Source organism: Ixodes scapularis, unplaced genomic scaffold, assembly GCF_016920785.2.
Source record: "Ixodes scapularis isolate PalLabHiFi unplaced genomic scaffold, ASM1692078v2 PGA_scaffold0__279_contigs__length_252992795, whole genome shotgun sequence".
NCBI classification, from domain to species: Eukaryota; Metazoa; Arthropoda; class Arachnida; order Ixodida; family Ixodidae; genus Ixodes; species Ixodes scapularis.
Genome location: NW_024609835.1, coordinates 175,672,818 through 175,695,077, shown reverse-complemented (window position 1 = coordinate 175,695,077; position 22,260 = coordinate 175,672,818). Strand labels below are relative to the sequence as shown.

The window sequence follows — 22,260 nt, the reverse complement described above, 5'->3', positions numbered from 1 at the left end:
TCGGGTATGTAGGCATATATGGCATATATACGACTGGTTCATACGTTTCTGGATAATACTGCCGCGCGCAAGGCTGAGAAAGCAACGCTCGGTCACGGTCCTCCAGAAAGTTCCCGTTTATTCATGTACCGCACATAACTTCTATCATTTATCCCTGCTTTTGTTTTCTAGAAAGTGCGTGTTCATTCTCGCCCCGATCACGCGACGCTCGAACCGCTTTCGCCGAATCTTCGAGATAGCGGCGCACTCTAGATAAGAGGCCGCCCGCGACCTTGTCGAGTCAGTCTCGCCCCAGCGTTCGACTCTGCTGCCACGCCGACTTCGACGCCCGTGACGCTCTATTATTATCTTTTGTACTCTTTTATTTTTGGCACAAGTTCGCCACATTAAACGTTTATTTCTTCTTGTTTATTTCCTGTTTTCTTTTGGTCACCACCCGTGACATTTTGGTGGAGGTGCGGGGTACCGCATGCCCGTGCAGCGTTCTCCTCCAAGGGACCGCAGTGCAAGTCCGATTCCCGGCTCGGTGAGAAGACCACTTCCCGCAGAACCTGAAATTCGGACCAGCCACCGCACCAAGGGAGAGGATCCTGAGTACGGTTTGCTCCTGGACAAGCCCAAGCCGCAGAAGACGACGATGGCCAACCAGTCGCAAGCCCCCGCCGCTTCTCCCGTCGTCTACATGCCCGTCGCACCGCGGACGGCTGCCCCCTTCCACGGTGAACTCTACGAAGACGTCGAAGACTGGATTGACCAGTATGAACGCGTTGCCCGCCACAATGGCTGGACCGACGAGCAACGCCTGCACAATGTTTACTTCTCGCTTGAGGGAACCGCCAAGCACTGGTACGAGAACCATGAGTCCTCTTTGACGTCGTGGGACATCTTCAAGACCGACCTGAAGGCTACGTTCGTCAACCACCACCGCCGAGAGAGAGCCGAGGACCTACACTGCGAACCAGGACCCAGGGCCCCAATGAAAGCGTCACGAGCTTTGTGGAAGACGTGCTCCGCCTGAGCTCCCGCGCCGATCCTCAGGCCACCGAGGGAAAGAAGCTGCGCATTTTGATGCGGGGCGTGAAGGACGACATCTTCGGAGGCCTCGTCCGCAACCCGCCGGCAACCGTTGACGCCTTCGTCAGCGAGGCGACAAACATCGAGCGCGCCCTCCAAGCGCGCGCTTCCCACTACCAGCGGCAGCCAAGCGTCACTGCAACCGCGCTGCTTAGCGGTGAAAACGTGCCTGGTACGGACATCCGCGAAATTATCCGGGAGGTTGTCCGGGAGGAACTGCGAAGGTTGCTGCCAACCACCAGCCGTCCGCCAACCATTTCCATCGCCGAGGCTGTCCGAGAAGAAGTGCATCGCGCGCTCCAACCAGAGGTTCCCGTCACCAGGGTGGCACCGGAGGAACCGACGTTGAGCTACGCCGCCATGGCCCGACGACCGCCGCAAGCTTCCCGCCAAGCCACGGCGCCACCACGAAGAGACGCCCCAACGCCGCAGTACCCCCGACGGCCGGAAGATCAGGCGCACGTTCCCCCAGAGCGACCCGCGCCGAGGAAGACAGACGTCTGGAGGACGGCCGACCGACGCCCGCTGTGTTACCACTGCGGGGAAGCTGACCATGTGTACCGCCGATGCCCATACCGACGACTCGGGCTGCGCGGATTCCATCCAAGCGACCCGCGCCCCCGGTATGGTGAACGCCCTCGGGAGATCGACGAGTACCTGCGACGACCCCAGTCCCCCGAGCCTGCGTCACGCCGAGAGTTCCGGTCGCCGTCGCCACGACGTCCAGCTTCGCCGATGCACCGACCCCGACGTGAAAGCCTGTCACCCCTCGCTCCACGCCGGGGAAACTAGGCGCGGCAACCCCTGGAGGTGGAGTTGCCGAAGACCACCGACGCCAAGATCCTCCACGAACGTCGGAGGGCCCCCACTCGAACGCTACCGGAGACCAAAACGACGCTCCTGAAACGGTGTCCAACAACCTAAACGTCATCATCGACGGCCACGACGCATCGGCACTCGTGGACACCGGAGCAGACTACTCAGTTTTGAGTGGGAGGCTCTCCTGCCGCCTTCGAAAAGTCACGACGCCGTGGGATGGACCTCAAATACGAACCGCCGGTGGGCACCTCATCACACCAGTCGGGCGATGCACCGCTCGCGTCGAGATCCACGGTGAGACGTGCCCTGTAAAGTTCGTCGTTCTGCAAGACTGTTCGAGGGACGTTATCCTCGGAATGGACTTCCTCTGCGAGTATGGCGCCGTCATCGACCTCGGAGCAAACCGGTTGACGCTGCGAAAGCCTGTTTCACCACCGGAGGAACCCAAAGCGACGTCATCTGCGGTCCGAGTCCTCGCCAGCCACGTGAACTTACCGCCGCGGTCGAGTGTTTTCGTACCCGTCGGGATCACCGAAGATTTCTGCGGCGAAGTTCTGCTCGAAGGAAGCCTCCAGTTGCTTCTGGGAAGAGGAATAGGCGTCGCAAGAGGAGTTGCTGAACTTCAGGATGGCCGCACTGTGGTCCTCGTCACGAACTTCCGAAATGAAGCGCAACACCTCACAAAAGGTGCAGCCGTGGGCCAGGTCGAGGAACTCCAAAACTCCGCCGCTGTCGCCGCCATTACTGACGAATTCTCGCCACCTCAGCAAGACAGTGCGTCGCCAGCGCAGCTCGACATTGACCCTAAACTCCCGGGCCCGAAACGACGACAGTTGATTAACCTTCTCGCCGAATACCGCGACTGCTTTGCCACGTCGTCGAAGGTGCGCCAAACCACCGTTGCGAAGCACCGCATCGTTACCGAGGACGACGCGCGCCCGGTGCATCGATCGCCATACAGAGTCTCCGTTAAAGAAAGGCAGGCGATCCAGGAGCAAGTTCAAGAAATGCTGAACGACGACATAATTCAACCTTCAAGCAGTCCTTGGGCCTCTCCAGTCGTACTGGTTAAGAAGAAAGACGGGACGCTTAGGTTCTGTGTAGACTACCAGCAGCTGAACACGGTGACGAAGAAAGACGTCTACCCACTCCCCCGCATCGACGACACTCTAGACCGGCTGCGCCACTCTCGATATTTCTCATCGATGGACCTGAAGAGCGGCTACTGGCAGATCGAAGTCGACGAAAGGGACCGAGAAAAGACAGCCTTCGTCACGCCGGATGGACTGTACGAGTTCAAAGTGATGCCCTTCGGACTGTGCACGGCGCCAGCAACTTTCCAACGTGTCATGGACACCGTACTGGCAGGACTAAAGTGGCAGAGCTGTCTCGTCTACCTCGACGACGTCGTCGTGTTTTCCAGCGACTTCGACGAGCACTTGCGACGACTCCGAGCAGTTCTCCAAGCCATACGGACCGCCGGACTCACCCTGAAGCCGTCAAAGTGTCGGTTCGCTTATGACGAACTGAAGTTCCTCGGCCACGTGGTTAGTAACGAAGGTGTCCGCCCAGACCCCGAGAAGACTCGTGCCGTCGCAGCATTTCCAGCGCCAAGAGACAAGAAGGCCGTCCGAAGGTTCCTTGGGCTATGTGCCTACTATCGGCGCTTCGTTCGAGATTTCGCAAGAATTTCCGCACCGCTCACACACCTCACGAAGGACGCCGAGAAGTTCGAATGGGCCGATGAACAGCAGCAGGCATTTGACGAGCTGAAGCGACGACTACAGACTCCTCCTGTTCTTGGACATTTCGACCAGGATGCGGAAACCGAGATTCACACGGACGCAAGTAACGCAGGGCTTGGCGCGGTTTTGGTTCAAGTACAAGAAGGCACCGAGCGAGTCATCGCCTACGCAAGTCGGACATTGACCAAGGCGGAGAGAAATTACTCCACGACTGAGAAAGAATGCCTTGCGGTCGTCTGGGCAATCACGAAGTTTCGTCCGTACTTATACGGGAGCCCGTTCCGGGTAGTCACGGACCACCACTCGCTCTGCTGGCTTGCGAACCTCAAGGACCCGTCAGGACGCCTCGCGCGGTGGAGTCTCCGACTACAAGAGTTCAACATGACCGTCGTCTACAAGTCAGGCCGCAAGCACAGCGACGCCGACTGCCTGTCCAGAGCTCCCGTCGCAACACCTTCCGGCAGCAGCGACGACGATGACGACGAGTGTTTTCTGGGCGCAGTGAACATCGACGACATGGCCCGGTGTCAACGAGACGATCCTGAGCTGCGCGCACTAATAGAGCACCTGGAAGGGCGCGGGAGTGCGATGCCACGTGTTTTTTCACGAGCGCTGCCGACCTTCGCCATTAGACAAGGTGTACTCTACAAAGAGAACTTCGGGAACAACAACTCGCCATGGCTGCTGGTAATCCCGACCGACCTTCGGGAGGAGATCTTTCAAGCCTGCCACGACGACCCGACGTCCGGACACCTTGGTTACAGCCGGACCCTGGCACGTATTCGTGAAAAGTATTACTGGCCCAAGCTCCCCAAAACCGTCCACCTGTACACGCGATCATGTCATGAATGCCAGCGACGAAAGAAACCTCCGACGAGGCCGGCCGGACTCTTGCAGTCAATTCCTCCGCCAACAGCACCCTTCCAGCAGATCGGAATGGATCTACTTGGCCCTTTTCCGCCGTCGACGTCGGGAAATCGCTGGATCATCGTCGCCACAGATTATCTCACGCGGTATGCCGAAACGAAAGCCCTTCCTTCCGGAACTGCTGTGGAAGTTGCCAAGTTTTTCATTGAATCCATCGTCCTCCGGCACGGCGCTCCCGAAGTCCTGATCTCAGACTGTGGATCATCATTCATGGCCCAGCTGATGCAAGAAGTCCTTCGTCTCAGCCACACCAGCCATCGCCGCACCACAGCGTACCACCCGCAGACCAACGGGCTGACGGAGCGACTCAACAAGACAATCGCCGATATGATCTCTATGTACGTCGACGTAGAGCACAAGACGTGGGACGAGGTGCTGCCCTACGTCACGTTCGCCTACAATACGGCGGTTCAAGAGACCACTGGATTCACCCCTTTCCAGCTGGTACATGGTCGGAAGGTAACGACCATGCTGGACGCCATGCTGCCCCATGAGCCATCTGACAACGAGAGCGACGACGCCCAGGCGGTTGCTCAACGCGCCGAAGAAGTTCGCCAGCTCGCCCGACTCCTGATTCAAGACGAGCAACGCGTCGACGCCGGCCGCTACAACCTTCGTCGCAGGGACGTCCACTTCCAGCCCGGAGATAGGGTGTGGGTATGGACGCCCATCCGTCGCCGCGGCCTCAGTGAGAAACTGCTGAAACGGTACTTTGGACCATACAAGGTACTTCGTCGCCTCGGCGAACTGAACTACGAGGTGATGCCCGACGGAACACGAACATCGTCACGCCGCCCACCACGACCTGAGGTCGTCCACGTCGTGCGCCTGAAGCCGTACTATGCTCGATAGGACTGTGGACCTTTTGTGCTCCAAAAGACTCTTTAGTTTATCGTTCTTTTTTTATTTTGATTTGTTTCACACTGCATCGGGGCGATGCACTTTTAAAGGGGGGAGTAATGCCGCGCGCAAGGCTGAGAAAGCAACGCTCGGTCACGGTCCTCCAGAAAGTTCCCGTTTATTCATGTACCGCACATAACTTCTATCATTTATCCCTGCTTTTGTTTTCTAGAAAGTGCGTGTTCATTCTCGCCCCGATCACGCGACGCTCGAACCGCTTTCGCCAAATCTTCGAGATAGCGGCGCACTCTAGATAAGAGGTCGCCCGCGACCTTGTCGAGTCAGTCTCGCCCCAGCGTTCGACTCTGCTGCCACGCCGACTTCGACGCCCGCGACGCTCTATTATTATCTTTTGTACTCTTTTATTTTTGGCACAAGTTCGCCACATTAAACGTTTATTTCTTCTTGTTTATTTCCTGTTTTCTTTTGGTCACCACCCGTGACAATACGATTTCCCGGAAAGTACGTCCAAAGTTTCGCCAAACATCGATCGGATTATACGTTTTCTGGGCAATGAGCTCCTGATCTTCGGGCAGAACGGTTCTCGCCGCACGCACCGCACGCCGAACGTTCTCGATGTCGATGTGTTCACGTTCGCTTCTTCATTTTTTAGTCGTTTTCATGATAGACACGTGACTAAGAGTCACTCTCGGTTACTCCACCAAATGCTTGAAGACACCATTTAACTGGCTATGCAACTCTGAGGATGATAAACACTTCCCTAAGAGTAACTCTTGAGCCATGTATGGGTGGTAGTAAATGAACGAACCCAACAACTTTTTTGTTTGACATTTCGCGAGGTCGGCATTCCGCCATTTCTCTGTTGCCGTGCCGTGGTGCACGTCAGCCTTGCTTCTTTCCGTACCCGTGCCCCCGAGAACCGGTGATGGCATCGCACAAGCGGAAACCTTTGATTTTGAGGGAGAAGTTGAACATCCTGGCAGTTGTCGACCGGGACCCTAAACGGAAAAGAATTGACATAGCCAAGGACCTCGGACTGCCTGCGTCGACGGTCAACACGGTCGTGTCGAAACGAAAGCAAACAGAAGAAAACGCCCGAGGACAGACACTGATTAACTATGATTATTGATTACCATAAAATACCTCGAAAACACTCACTACCAACATTTCTCAAACTTGGTAATTCTGCAAATTATACATATATAGCTTGCATGTGACGTCATTCGCAGCGATGCCAGTATTTTATGTGTCGCGAGTAGGCATGTGCGAATATTCGATTTTTCTGAACATTCGATCGAATAGTACATTATTTGGTATTCGCTCCGATCCGAGTTCCGATATTCAAAAAAGTTTGAAGTATTCGGCACTAACGAATAGTGGAAGGAAGGCCGATTGTATCTGGTAGTTTCGGTTTCGGCTGTTACTCACGAAAGCCGCATCGGCATCAAGAAATAAAAAATATCCAATCCAAGACATGCTAAACCGATCAGAAAATCGTGCGTCGCAGCTCCACAAAGGATTCCGAAGTGTGCTCGCTCTAGGTGCTGCGTGTTCGTTCGCATGGCTGACGGGTCATCGATGGAAGCCGGGAACGATGAAAGTAAAGCCGGTGTGTATCGAAATCCGATATGGAACTACTTCTTGAAAGTGCCACCGGGAAATGAAGCTCGGTGCCTCAAATGCAAGGCAGTGCTGAAAACTCCAACGGGTACGACAACGACCCTCGCGACGCACCTGAAAAGGCACCCTGATTCGTACAAGACTTTCGAATGTGAGCGTCAAGCACGCGGGAGTGCCGTCAAACACAAGAACGGGGTAAACCGAATCATCAGCAACCATCGGTAGCCGACAGTTTCAAGCCCAAACCAAAACTGACTGCACCCAAAGCGAAACAAATGACGGCGATAATAGCGAACTTCATTGCTAGCGGAATGCATTTGTACAGCATCGTAGACGAAATTGGTTTCGTTGAAATGATAGAGCTTGCCATGCCCGCCTACACCGTGCCGTCGCAGACGACCTTCTCGCGGGTTGTCATCCCGGATCTATACGAGTCCAAAAAGAAAGAACTAAGAAAGAGTCTGCAAGACATTTTCAGTAGCGGAACAGAATGTTACTCCATCACGACGGATGGCTGGACATCGCGCGCAAACGATAGCTACGTCTCCGTGACTTGCCACGTGATGGACAAAGAATTTGGAGAGCACGTGCACGCTTTAGCTTGTACGGACATGACGGACTCCCACACGGCCGAAAATCTGGAACAGTTCATCAAAAGTGCTATCGAGGACTGGGAACTACCAGCACCAGGCACCACGCCGATTTATGTAGTCACGGACAACACAAGGAATTTCACCTCAGCGTTTGCACGGTCACTGTGGTCTGGCGTGCCGTGCCTCGGACACACACTCCAGCTGTGTATCAGCAACACCAAAAAAGAAGTGGCAGGTTTCTCGCAGTTATGTGCGAAAGCTAGAACCATTGTGGCTCGATATAAAAGGAGTGCAAAGGCCCGCAGGCGCCTTATGGAAATCCAAAAGAACATGAACCTTGAGCCACTTGAAGTTGTGCAAGACGTTCCAACACGTTGGAACAGTGAACACGCAATGATGAAGAAGCTTGTGAAGCTTCGCGTGCCCGTCAGTGTCGAGCTGTCGGAATGTGACACAGTGGAACCTCTCGGTGCAAGTGAGTGGAGGCTCATGGCTGCAGTGGTGCAGGGCTTGCAGCCTCTCGAGCAAGCCACAGCTGAGCTGTCTGGAGACAGCTATCCGACCCTCTCCCAAGTGATTCCCTTATTAGAGTGTACCAAGGTTGTTCTCAGTCGACACTCTACCAATGAAACAGGATCAGTTGTCTCGAGCCTCATACAAAGCATCAAGACACGATTTCCAGATGGGAAGATGTGTCGCCTTCTAGCCTTGTCAATGTTGGTGGACCCCAGGTACAAGGACGGGTGCTACACTGGAGAGGCAGAAAAAAAATGGGCACGCACATTCCTGACGAAGGCCGTCGAGGAGAGCGCATCAGTGGACTAGTGATGCAGCCGCCGAAACCAGCGGAGGCAGAGGACACTCGTTGGGAGACACCCTGTGTAGTGAGGACATCTGGCAATAGATGGCACCACATGTGTCGTGCTGCGGGCTTACCGGAAGCGAAGCTTCTTCCGGTTGTTGATTTACGATTAAAGGCACTTTTTGACGAGCTGTCACACGGGGTAGTTGTGTTCCTTCTGCCTGGCGACCATGTGGTCGCACTCGGACGCCCACGGTCACAACATGGTGTCAGAAGTGGCCGGCCTCCCGGTCTGATGTCCTCCTCGCTGCTGCTATGCTCACAGCTAGCCCTGCCTCTCGTCGTCTCTGCGTCGCACGCTGCTACGCTTTCCGTCTTCTCGTCACCGTCGCTGCGTTCCTCGTCATGTCGCAGGACAGAACAACGGAAGCTGCCGCCGCCACCGCCCCCGTCGTCTCACTCCCGAGCTTGGTTCCACCGCCCAAATTCGACTTCGCAAACCCCGACAAGTGGCCGCAATGGTTTCTACAATTCGAAGACTTCAGCTTTGCGTCAGGCCTCTACCAAGCGTCGGACGAAGTTCAGGTGCGGACGTTACTGTACACTATGGGATCCGAAGAGGCGCGGCGTGTTCTTGAGACGTTAGGCCTCACCGCAGATGAATGGCGGTCCTTCGCTGCGGTAACAGACAAGTTCAAGGCGCACTTCGTACATCCACCGAACGAAGTGTACGAGAGCGTGCTTTTTCACCGGCGGGTCCAGGAACGAGGGGAAACCGTCGACAGTTTTTACACGGCCCTTCGAGCACTCGTCCGCAAGTGCAACTATCCGTCCACAGAGGTCGAGGACAGGCTCGTTAGAGACCGCTTCGTCGTAGGACTTCTCGACTCGAGACTCCCCGACAAGCTCTGCCGCTGTCCGACCCTCACCATGGCCGAGGCCCGGCTACAAGCACGCATCCACGAAGACGCCGTCAAGGCGCGGGCGACCGTTTTTCGAGACGAGACAGCTGCCGTCGCACCGGAGCAGCTCAAGCTGGATGAAGCACGTGTGAAGAAAGGAAGGAAACCGGCCCCCAAGACGTCTCCCAAGCGAGACTCGGCGTCGTCGCCGAGAGAAGGCAGCAAGAACTGCAGATTCTGCGGCCGTCAAGCGCACCCCCGTAACGAGTGCCCGGCTAGACAAGCCAAGTGTCACTACTGTCGACGCCTGGGTCACTTCGAAGATGTCTGCGAGAAGCGGAAACGAAGTTTGAGCACTGTTCATCTACATGCCGTTTCGACCGCGGGCCGAGCGAAGTTTGTCAAGGTCGCCGTCAACGGGTACGACGTCGACTTCAAAGTGGACTCCGGAGCCGAAGTCACGGTGGTGCCAAGCACGTTTCCCGGAGCACCTCGCAGTCTCCAAGAGCCTGAAGGGCAGCTCACTGGACCGGGCAATCACCCGTTGACAGTTCTCGGTACCTTCCAAGCCACATTGACTTGGAAAGGCAAGTCGGTAGTGGAGCGGGTTTACGTCCTGCCGTCGCAAGACCCGCCTCTTTTGGGGTTTCCTGCCATCCAGAAGCTGGGTGTGGTGAAGTTCGTTGACGCCCTCTCCACTCTCAACCAGCAGAGCCCTCTTCACAGCGACATCTTCGAAGGGTTGGGTGAGCTGAAGGACGAGTATGTGATTCGACTCCAGCCAGGAGCACAGCCGTTCTCCCTCAGCGTTCCTCGCCGCATTCCGATTCCCCTTCATAACATTGTCCGCGAAGAACTGGATAAGCTAGAAGCTGACGGTGTGATCCGCAAAGTTGACGATCCGACGGACTGGTGTTCTGGTATCGTTGTCGTCCCCAAGTCCTCTGGAGGTTACCGGATCTGTGTCGATCTCACACGCCTTAACCAGGTGGTCCAGCAGGAGCGTCACGTCCTCCCATCGGTGGAGCACATCCTGGGACGTCTGGGTCCTGCACGGATCTTTTCCAAGCTCGACGCTACAGCCAGTTTTCACCAGATCAAGCTATCTGCCGAAAGCCAGCTCCTCACGACCTTCATTACCCCGTTCGGCAGATACTGCTTCTGTCGCCTTCCTTTTGGAATTTGCTCCGCTCCGGAGTATTTCCAACGTCAAATGGGGAGGATCCTGGAGGGTCTCGACGGAGTCGTCCACATGATCGACGACATTTTGGTTTTCGGACGCACCCAAGAGGAACATGACCGCCGTCTTGCAACAGTATTGGGTCGCCTCAGCAGTGCCGGAGTGAAACTGAACAGAGCCAAGTGCGTCTTTTCAGCGTCCACTGTTAGGTTCTTGGGAGTCACAGTCAGTGCAGACGGTATCAGCCCCGATCCAGACAAGGTCCAGGCTCTGGTCAACTTGGAGGCCCCAGCGGACGTCAGTGGTGTCAGGAGACTTCTCGGCATGGCTAATCACATAGGCCGTTTTCTTCCTCACCTGTCCGACGTGACTACGCCGATTCGTGCTCTTCTCCAAAAGAACAGTGCCTGGTGTTGGGGGCCCAGTCAGCAGTCTGCCTTTGATAGTCTTAAGGGCATGTTGAGCTCCAAGGTCTGCATGGCCAAGTACGACCCTTCGTACCATACCACAGTGTCGGCTGATGCAAGTTCGTATGGATTGGGAGCCGTTCTGCTACAGGACCAACCATCGGGAGAGCGTCGTGCCGTTGCCTACGCTTCGCGATCTCTTACACCGACAGAAACCCGGTATAGCCAGACGGAGAAAGAGGCTCTGGCCGTCACATGGGCCGTTGAAAGGTTCGACCAGTTCGTCCGTGGCATCAGGTTTGATGTCGAAACAGATCATCGACCCCTCGTCACTCTGTTGGGATCTGCGGAACTGGACACTATGCCTCCTCGCATTCAGCGCCTGAGGATGCGGCTTATGGCCTACCAGTACAACGTTCTCTATGTACCGGGGAAGCTCCTGGCGACAGCAGACACCCTTTCCCGAGCTCCTGTACAGGCTGCCGACACCAAAGTAGACACCGTCGAGCTCTTCGTTGGGTCACTGCTCAAGGACATCGAAAGTCTTGCATCCACTCGCCTCGATCGCCTTCGCCAGCACCAAGCAGAGGATGGAGTCTGTGCCGGCCTACTCAGATTCTGCAAGGATGGGTGGCCCAAGAAGGTGTCCAACGTTCCAGTTCATCTTAGGGCTTTCTGGAACGAGCGAGGCAACATCACAGCCTTCGAGGGCCTGTTGCTGAAGGACTGTCGCATCGTGGTTCCTCAGACTCTTCAGAAGGAGATGCTAACATTACTCCACGAGGGCCACCAAGGCGTGGGAAGATGCAAGGCAAGGGCTCGCGACTCGGTGTGGTGGCCAACCTTGAACAGCGAGCTGGAGCAACTGGTGGGGACGTGTGAACGTTGTGCCGAAACAAGAATTCAGCGCTGCGAGCCGCTTCTCGGGACTCCTACACCCAATCGCCCCTGGCAACGTATCGGGGTTGACCTCTTTGAGCTGCAAGGACGCAACTATGTGGTCATGGTTGACTACTATTCCCGTTTCCCCGAGGTGGTCAGTCTTGCGACCACAACGTCAAGCTCAGTCATCGCGGCTATGAAGAGTTCCTTTGCCCGCTTTGGGATTCCGGAGACTGTGGTCTCTGATAACGGTCCGCAGTTTTCGTCAACGGAATTCGCCTCTTTCGCAGCCTTGTATGGGTTCGCCCACCGTACGAGCAGTCCGAGGTACCCGCAAGCGAATGGCGAGGCAGAGCGCATGGTTCGAACACTGAAGGAGCTCTTCGTGAAAGCAGAGGATCCGCACATGGCGTTACTGGTGTACCGGGACACACCCGGAGTGACCGGCTACAGCCCTTCGGAGCTGCTCATGGGTCGTCGTCTCCGGACCAGGCTGCCAGGGTTACGCCTGCATCGCTGATGCCGAAGTGGCCGTCGCCAAAGCTCGTCAAGAGCAGGGACCAGAGCGTGAAGAGCCATCAACGCAAGGACTTCAACAGGCGTCACGCCGCCCAGTCACTGCGCCCTCTGGAAGCAGGGGAAGAGGTGTGGGTACAAGATATACCATGTGCTGCTAGGGTGTTGAGCCCGGCCAAGCGGCCGCGCTCCTACGTGGTCGAGACGCCAAGGGGTGTTGTCCAACGCAACCGTCGCCACTTGGTGCCGTCTACGCCCAGTACTCCCAGCCAGCCAAGCGACTTAGTTTGTACCCAGCCTGCAACTTCAGACGGGCCAGTTTCTGTAGCCGAAAGACCAACAGGCGATTCAGCGGTGGTGTCCAGTTCTACACGGCAGTCTCCCCCACCGGGTATACGCGTCACACGTTCGGGGCGGCAAGTCAAGCCTCCTCAAAGACTGAACTTGTGAAAGCACGAGGTAAAGCTCCCTCGAGCTGGAAGGGGAGATGTAGTGAGGACATCTGGCAATAGATGGCACCACATGTGTCGTGCTGCGGGCTTACCGGAAGCGAAGCTTCTTCCGGTTGTTGATTTACGATTAAAGGCACTTTTTGACGAGCTGTCACACGGGTTAGTTGTGTTCCTTCTGCCTGGCGACCATGTGGTCGCACTCGGACGCCCACGGTCACAACACCCTGTGGGATGTCTTAATTCTCCAGTCTTAGTTCTGACACGCACCAAAAGCCAGGCTGCAAATTCACTACCGAGTCTGTTAGTACCTGAAGACACCCCTCCTTGCGTGCACAGAAGGCCCCTTGGCATGGTGGAGGTGCAGGGGAAGACATCTGTACCCATCCCTGGTCCGTGTTGCCCGTAGGTATCTCTCGATACCAGCAACCCAGACTAGGAGTGAAAGGCTTTTCTCAAGCGCAGGAAGCATCGTGAGCTGCAGAAGAGAGCTTCTCCTCCCTGATCATGCGCAGCAGCTCGTGTTCCTTCATGAAAATCACTGACTTTTCTTGTAATAAGTTTTGATTTGTGCATGAGCTTAAGTTTTGATTTGTGGCTGCGTTGCAGTGAAAATAAATGGTCTGTGAAGTGACCACTGCATAACTTTTGCTAATAATTTTTTCCTACAACTATTCGAATTATTCACTTCGAAAATATTCAAAGCAAATTACTATTCGCTTCGAATTCGCTTCGAACTAAAAAAAAACACTATTCGCACATGCCTTGTCGCGAGCTTTCGGTTTGCCATGTTAGTTTCACGACAAAGAAGTTTTAATTTGAAGAAACCAGGAAGCAGAAATAATCGTCAGTACTCAGCAATGGCGACACATGCAACCTATGTATAAGTTAAGTGCCCAACCCCTCCAAAGCGCTGGCCTCAGCCGAAAATATTCACCCCGTTGCGACGGCAACGAGACCGCCGGGGGCGATGACGCGTGAAAATAAATGTGCTTTCTCTGATTCCGTTCACGCTGCCTTCAAAGCTCTTTGCTGCCATCGTGGTTCTCCCGATTTGACCGGACAAGCGCCCATGTCTATATAACCCAGTTCTAACTGAAAGTGGGGTGGGTGCTTCCGCGATGTTCTGCGGTAGTAATAAATTACTGATTTAATTATGCCGAAATCAGTCGGACATGATTTCCGAAAACCAGTGCATTAGCTGAGCAAGAAGTAAGCATATGCTTAAAGGGACACTAACAAAGTATTTATGCTCGCCAAGGTTTTTATTTAAACATGACCTATAAGAGCCCAAGTACCCAGAACACAATTTGTGGCTCGAAATGTCTTCTCTTTTTACCCTAAAACAGCCGGTCGAGAATTGACCGGTTTAAGTTGTGATATCTTTTCAATGGTCACGTAGCATTCGAACTAAGGCGTACCAAATATATTCAAAATTCTGGATCACCTAAGGTACACATTCAATATTAAAAATAAAAAAGAATTTGAACCTTAATTTTGTGGGCCCCAAAAAACTGCAAATATGTTCAATGACAAAAAAAAAGTTTGTACATAAATTTTATTCTCCTCTCTCTCTCCTCTCCTACGCACAGATCACAGGATGTGCATGCACACGTCATTCTCAATATGGCAACGTAGGGGGGATCGGTGGCCGAGTGGGCTAGCGCGCATTAGCTCGGAGCACGTGGAGCCAAAGCTCGCGCTGCAGAACCCAGGGATCCTGGGTTCAATCGCCACCCCTGCCCGTTTCGATCTGGATGAGCATAGTACCGGCCTGCAATGGTGTATCACCACTGCGAGGTGGAGTGTGGGGCACGTTAAAGACCCCAGGGTAGCGGTTGTGCTGCACTGGCAAAATTGTTCATCTAAAGCGAGTGACTCGTTGCAACTTTGAAATGGCTGACCAACTACACGCTGTATAAATATCCACACAACCCCAATTATTATTATGGCGACAAACTGCGGGCTGGATGACGCAATGGCAGCACACGACGGACCAACGTTGCGACGGACCTGGGGTCGGGTCACTACTTAGGAGGTGTCATTTGGGGTACCGCCCGATCGACCTTCAAGCAAAAGGGATATAAGTCCGAAACAATCACGCGATTAACGATGCACACAACTTTGTTGCTGTCAGCTTCACACACCGGAGAAGCGGAGAGATTAAAAGTGCTGTCGGGCATAGCCACGTGACTTCCGGAATATCTCTCCTCCTCAACATTTCTCCCTCCTCCTCGGTAAACACATCTCGCAGCTATGAGCTTCCATGCTCATGTTTCGGTTTCGAGCACTCGAGTTTTTTGGATTTTATAAGTGACTCCGTAGCAAAATATTGATTGAATAGCCTCCCGACACAATATTAAATCGCTTGGCAAAAAATCTAAAACTTTTTTTTGGGGGGTGTCAGTGTCTCTTTAAAAACGTCTGGCTACGTCATAATGTTTTGCCAACAGTGGCATACCAACTTGTTTTGAGTGGGGGGGCAAACCAGACGCCAGACCCCCCCCCCCCAGGGCCAGGAGGGCGGTGCCCTTGGTATCCCTTGGGCGCCGCCAGCCAGTGTTTGCCCTGCCCAGTGGTGGCTGCTTCAGGGGGGGGAAAACACATGCCTCGCCCCCCTGGTTGGTACGCCCATGTTTGCCAAGATGTCTTTTAGACCTCTAGAAAAACTCTTCTGTGCGTCTTGAATAACTCGAAATACCTATTGCTCCCTCTAGCCATTTCCAGACATCAATGAAGCGCCTGGTGCCCAGTTGGGTCAGTGTGTGGTGCCTGGAAGGTGTCTCCAAATGGTGTGTCTACCCCGTCCAAAAAACTGGTCCCTCGATTTTCGCCCGATGACATCACGCTGTCGCCAGCCGCAAACCTGGCATTGTCACAGTGGTGGCGGTGGATGTGGCAAACGCCTGTGGTGCGGCAGATCACACTCCAGCTTCACAGTACACGGAAGCTTCGGTAGCCAGGGGTTGGTACGCCATGGCAACAGCGACACTCGAGTTCGCTCACACTTTTCGCCGGTACTTCTTGCACCAACTGCCAGCATCGGGACGTCCGAGAGCACAATACTCCGGCTTTCCTGACATCATTTGTTGCCATTTCAAAATTACAGGATATATAACGCTAAACACTCCAGTTGGAGACAAGCTGCAGGCACCATAGTACATATCAGCGACCTATGAGATGGCAGAGAGGTGTGCCCACCCTGATGGTGGCCTGGTTGAGCATCTCCTGAAAGACTGGGTCTAGGGAAGACGTGCCCCGGTGGCGCAAACCTTCCTCGGCCAGAGCCACCATCTGCCTGGCCGTCCCGTGAGCCAGGCTGGCCCGCTCGTGCCGCAACGACGCCTTGCGTGCCGCCTCTTCCAACTGCGAGCAACGACAGACACACTCAATACGGGCCTTCAAGTTCGGGGGAACTTCTCATTTACGGAGCTACCTGATGTAAAGTTACTATAGTCCGCTGCAACTCAAGAAGGTAGGGCAAAGGCGTCCCAGGGAGGAGGAAGCTGACGAAACGCTGGAGAAAGAAAGGGGGAACCTCCTCCTCTTTTTAGTATTTTGTCTGCTTCCTCCTCCCCGGAGTGCCTTTCCCTCGCCCTACCTTCTTGAGTTGCCACGAACTATATATTCGCCCTATCCAAATGCACCCCTGATAATGACATGCACCAGAAGTATGGCAATTAGTCAGAGGGATGCACCTGCTCATATGCCGGCCCATTGTAGAATAGCTAAGTGATGTGTGTGAGTATGCCATGGATCTGCTTGGGGATGTAGGTCAGTCTTATACAAGTTGCGCCAGTTTGTTATGAAGTCTATTGTATGACGTAACTGCCATAGCCACTGCATAAATTACGAAGGTATAGTCTAGGCTGGTAGGAGAAATTGTGCCTCGAAATGGCAGCTGACATTTTGCTGAGAGATTTCTTCTTCAGGGCTAACTATTGATTGCAGTCTGAGGTTTCCACAAGGTTCTTTTTCGTTTGCATGATGATTTGTAAAGTTATGGCAAATTGCTAAGACAAAAACATTCTGCTTATGTTTATTAGGGATACCTAAAAATAAATTCTCCATAAATATAAAAGAGACAAAACTATTTTTTTCCATTTGCAGGAAGGAAGGAAGGTGGTAAAGATTAAAGCAGTCATGCTAGCATGGCAATTAAACATTTGGGCTAATCTCTTCTCTCAATTAGTGTTTGTCAACACCCTCGTATTTTGAAGTGACAAACGGGAATCCAGTAAAAGTGACCATAGAGATGAAGGTATGCCTCAAACCAATATAACAAACTGCTACGCACACTCTCTCGTGTACAACATTGTCTACAATGGAGATATTTTCTACGGGAAAACTACGTCCAAAGTTATTTTTCTTTCCAAAGCTTCTGATGAGGCTCCTCAACTTTTGCACAGTCAAGCCCAATTATATCGAACACGGGTATGATATATTGAATTACTGCCTATTGAACCCTCTTAATTAGAATTCTGATAAAAATTACACGCATTTTAATCCATTTACATTGAACGTGACCAGGCTCGTAACGGATATATTGAACTCTTTCGCGCCAGATTTTGTGCGCTCCGGAGGCACATGACAGGCTTCCTTGCAATAAACCGGAGCATGCCGTTGGCACTGGAAGCACCACATAGGGCACTGCAGCGTCGCCGATCCCGATGTCCACAACACCTGCTGCCCCGCTCGGCCGCGGCTACATTGCAACGTTGCGTTTGTATTGTTTTGCTGGTCCCTTCCAGATCATGATGGCTGCCATCATGAAGAAACCGATGTACGTCCTTCTCTCAATGTCAGTCGGCTCCGCCATGGCTCCCTCGACGTCGCCAACGGGAACCATGGCGGAGCTGATTGACAGCTGACCGACCTATTGCAAGCAGCAAGCTCAGTCCAGCAGATGCCGAAGACTCCGTACCACTTCCGAGATCGAGCGAAGCCGTCACTGCCGTGGCCCTGTTACGCCGCTACTGCAGTGCCATTGAAGGCAGAGGACTTGTGCTCGCTGAGTGTTCAGTTACCGTGGAGCAGGCCATTACCGGGTATGAGACAAGTTCAAAAGAACAGGCTACACTTACACAGTTCTTTTCGCCCCAATGAATGATAATTTCAAGAAAGTGTTCTGATCAATGGTGAAGTGCAGGCTGGTAAGAGCTGCGAGTTAACTCGCGACTGCATCAGCTGCTCTTGCATGCATTTTTTTTGCTTCATTTTGCACATTGATCTTTCACTATATCAAAATATTTTACGATTCTCACGCTGTTCGATATAAGCGGGCTTGACTGTATACAGATCCCATTATTTAGAAAAACATAACTAAACCAAGAGAAGCAAATAATAGGTCTCTAATGCTATAGAATCATTGTTAGAGCTGCGCCAAGCCAGATGCAGGCAGAGACAGATGTTAATTAAACTGCATAGACATCTAGTTCTCCAAAATTTTAGTACACAGAAAACCACCCCAAAATGCCTCAAGATATTTTCCTTTGCAGCCAAAGATGGTTGCGAGTCATTTACAGACATGCACTGAGCAAAATTGCTAGCTCTTCTTATCTGCTGACGATGGAATAATTACCGGGAGGTCCCTATGGCATCCTATTTTCCCAATGAACTGCTCGCTACCTGCAGCATAATCATAACTTCAATGATACCTCTTAACTTTACCATAACATATATTTCATGTTGTATGTGTAGTTTCGCTGCAATATTGGCATAAAGTGATCACACACCTCCTTTACCCTCATGCGCGCCTCGTAGTATGGCCTGGCCTTCTCCACATGGCTACCCAGCTTCTTGGCAAGCTGGTTGATCTTCTGGGAAGACTCGGAGAGGAGCAGGCGAAAGTTGGACCGTGCCTCCTACAAAATGACCACGAGAGTTAAGGGACTAAGCCCAGGTGAAAATCAGTCCAGCTGGGGCTAGATTAGAGAAATGGTCCCAGGCTGGGTCTAGTTGGACAGTCTCATTAATTTATAGCCTGATAGTTAGCAGGGAGGTCCCATTTCATATAATCCAGAATTGATGAACCAATTTTTTATGTTTCACAGAAAAAAAAAAAAAAAGGTAAATGGAATGCTTCAAGATAAGTCACGGTGAAAGAAGAAAGAGGGAACAGGACGGTAAAGGATGACTGAAGAACAGAAGCGTTCAAAAGCTAAAGGATGTTTTTTTAGTTTTTTTTTTATTGGTTCGAATTGGGAACCGGGAGAGCAGAGGGGGCACTGCAGATTTCCTGTCAATATAAATCGGGAATATATATATATATTTTTTTTTTTACATTATTTGAGCGGAACTGCAGTTCGTGCTCCCAATTCGACTCGATTAAATTCTGCCGATATATGGACATGCTGCTCTCATGGGGTTCGCGAGCAGCCCGCAGGCGCCAAACCTATACTGGTAAATGATTAGTAGACAAGCTAATTTCCTCAATCTGTCTACAAAAAGAAACAGAACGATAAATACCACCTGCTTATGCAAGATTAGCACACTCACATCCAGTTCAATTTCCAGCTTGTTTATGAGATCGGTGGCCGTGTTCAGACGCTCCAGCTCAAACTGGAATACAAACCACGGACAACATGTGTAAAGGAATTGAGGTACAGTCTTCGCAATACGAAACAAAATCATTTCGTCCGAATCTATGAATGAAGCTTACCTGAACGCGTTGATCCAGGGATTCACAATCTTCGAACCCGTTGCTGTCCAACGCCGACCCATCTTCGCAAAACGCCGTAGACATTTTGTTTGTTGACTTGGTCACCACCTGAACGCGATTTCCAGGCACGATTCATTCACGAATAATGAATGACTGCAACCGTATTATTTCAAAAACCATGTCAACGTTGATCGTCCATTCTGCCGGCGAACTCGACCACCTCATCAGGCTCCCGTCAGTGCCTTTAAAAATGGCGAGCTGTATGTTTTGTTTTAAATTGTTTTCTTTACACTCTTTTTTTAAGTTTAGTGCTGTCCTGGTTTAGAATTTCAAGCAACCTTATTTTTTAATCCCTAGTTTCTAATAAAAATTAACCCCATTTTTTGTGTTTCGTTTCGAAGCGTAACCCGATCGGCGCAATCGCGAAGTTCGCAGATTGTTTAGCAGTGGTTTAGTTCTTGCATCGCCCACCAGGCGTCCGACAAAAGATGTCCAGGAGCGCTCTGCAGCTGATGTAGTTGTATGGTCGGTCCCGAGTGGGCGTCATTGGTTTACGCTAGTTTGTTGTGGATCCAACTCGTCGCGACGACGATATCATGACGGAACTCTGCCAGTGAGCAACGCCAGTAAGTGTGCAACCCCAAGTTTGTTTTCTCGGGGCACGGCGTGCCAACGTTTTCGCCATTCTCGCCACCTTCGGTCCCGTCTTCACTTCCTGGCTTTTCCCCGAGTTTTCACCTGTGCTTTCCTCTCTGTAACGCAAGAGGTAAGCCTAATGATTGCGGGTGCATGTTCCGTCAAAGTCTCTAATAGACCATTTATTCAGTCTCGTGAATTGGGCTGCGGCTTGGGTCGTCGTCGGGTAACCCGGAATCGGTCCAAGTCCGTGCTCCGCATCGAGGTGCTAGTGCACGTAAACACGCAGATAGTGTTCGGGTGTCGTATCAGGTGTATCACCGCGTGAATCGGATTTGGCCTTCAAAAGTTGTTGCTTGGAAGAACTTCGTGATGCAATTGTTCGACGCAGTTCGGGCGTCGTCGCGGCTCGAGTGACACTCGTTCGACCTGTGAGGCTGCGCGGGCGTGCCACTTACTTCTCGGCGGTGTCCGTGTTTTTGTTTGCTTCCTGGTCTTTCAACGATGACCCGGGCGCTGAAGCGTTTACTGACGGCGCGCGGCGTCATTTCGTGAGAAATAGGACTGCGAATGTCTTTGACCCAGCCCGTCGTCGGGTGGAGAATAGATCGCGCATGAGCGCAGTTGTCCGCGTTTGTCCTCCGCCGTACCTATCGGTACCAGCCCCGCCTGTCCTAGTGTGTCACCAGTCGGCTCGGCAATGGCCCGCGCGCGCGCGCGTGTGCAGCAACCACGGAAGTTGAACTGACCATTTGCGTCACAAACCACACGGTTGCGATCAGTTCACCTGCTGTTTTTCTCCTTGAAAGAGAAGAGAGCGAATAAAAGAAACATATTTTGGGGCTTCGTCTGAGTTGACTGGCAAGTCGATTTCTCGCGTGCTTTCTCGTGTTGTCGCTTTCTCGCGTTCTCCCTGCGACACGAAAAAAAAAAAAAAAAAAAAAAAAAACCTGTCGTGCTTTGGCAATCTTTGATGGAAGGCTGGCACGGCCTTCGACAGTCCCAGTTCTGGTAGCGGGACCGTTTCGTTCATCTTTCACTTGGAGCCGAGCCGAGGTATGTCGTTATTGTGTGAGGGCGGTATCGCACCGAGACTTGGCAAGCGCGGGTACTTCATTAATTTGCTCCTGCGCTGCAGCTGTAAGTACGGCGAGCGATACCGAATCCTTTGGCTGCTGCGTTGTTCCTTTCGTGTTGCCCAACATCGACGAGTATCGTGTAGCTTGTTGTCGAACGATATCCTTCCAGTTTCAAATTTGTTCATGAGGACGTGCACGGATAGTTTTGTTGGTTTGCCAAGGAACGACGCAAGTGCGGTTTCCCGCTGGCAGTTTGCCATAATCTTTTGGTTCTTGGAAATTGTCGGGCAAAGAAATTGGCCAGGGAAGGAGAGCACAGTCCCAAAAATCGGCTACAGTACCCTAGGGTCATGTCACAAACTCCATGCAGATTATAGTTTGTCTGCCATCCTAACTGAACAGTACCCTTTTCTAGTGAATGTAGAGGATTGAGTTATCTCAAGGCTAGTGAGGGAGCATAAACAAGGTTTGAAACCTAGTGCCTAGCCTAGAAAGACAAGGACAAGAAGTATACAGGACAGGGTAGCGCCTGTCCTATATACTTCTTGTCCTTGTCCTTCTGTTGCGCTATTTTATGTTTTACTAAGATGAACCAACTAGCCCAACAACATACTCTTCTTCATTCTTGAGTCTCAGTTCTTGCAGTACCACCATCTTGCCTCCACATTTGTTTTTCCAGGGGAGGAGCAAGTGTGCAGTGGTGCTTATTTAACTTTTCTTTATAAATACGAATGGATAGCAATGCCTTTTTGTTGACGAGCTTCAGAGTGCAGCTTTGCCTTAGAGTCAATAAACTGGATTCCATAGATAATGCAATACCTTTATGGTTGCGTATTGTAGTAAATCACTGATCTCCACTATAGTAAATTGTTGCATTTAAATCTTCCTTTTGTTTGAGTTAGGAAAATCGCCAACTGTGTGCAGCAACCTTATCTTGATGTGGCTCACTTCACTCAGATTAGTGTCTCTATGCGTGACAAATGCATGAATGGATTTTGGGGACAAATGATGTCATTCTGTGAATTATGGTGCAACATGCATCTAGGATAGGCTCCTAGTATTGCCCTTATTTATCAAGGTAGATTACTGTATGTTGGACAATGGAGA

The 22,260-nt window shown here is 52.2% G+C and overlaps 2 protein-coding genes across 6 annotated transcripts in view; one reads left to right on the top strand and one right to left on the bottom strand.

The window, feature by feature from the left end:
• The window catches only part of LOC8032110 (SH3 domain-binding protein 5-like), a 50,732-nt gene extending 30,846 nt beyond the window's left edge, over positions 1-19,886 (bottom strand). Inside the window, exons 1-4 of one of the 2 annotated variants that reach the window (XM_029980657.4) lie at positions 19,439-19,886; positions 19,276-19,338; positions 18,513-18,641; positions 15,979-16,143 (exon numbers count right to left, since the gene is read on the bottom strand). In XM_029980657.4, the coding sequence (XP_029836517.3) occupies positions 15,979-16,143; positions 18,513-18,641; positions 19,276-19,338; positions 19,439-19,522 (441 nt within the window). In that variant the 5' untranslated portion in view covers positions 19,523-19,886. The remainder of the gene's footprint in view (positions 1-15,978; positions 16,144-18,512; positions 18,642-19,275; positions 19,339-19,438) is intronic. The other variant, XM_042290464.1, reaches the window with a different exon arrangement.
• LOC8032111 (PTB domain-containing engulfment adapter protein 1) overlaps positions 19,818-22,260 on the top strand; it is a 38,157-nt gene continuing 35,714 nt past the window's right edge. Inside the window, exon 1 of one of the 4 annotated variants that reach the window (XM_029980655.4) lies at positions 19,818-20,064. The gene's annotated coding sequence lies outside the window, so the exon portion shown is untranslated. Of the gene's footprint in view, positions 20,205-22,260 lie in introns of all 4 variants that reach the window. The other 3 variants (XM_029980653.4, XM_040503695.2, XM_029980654.4) reach the window with 3 other exon arrangements.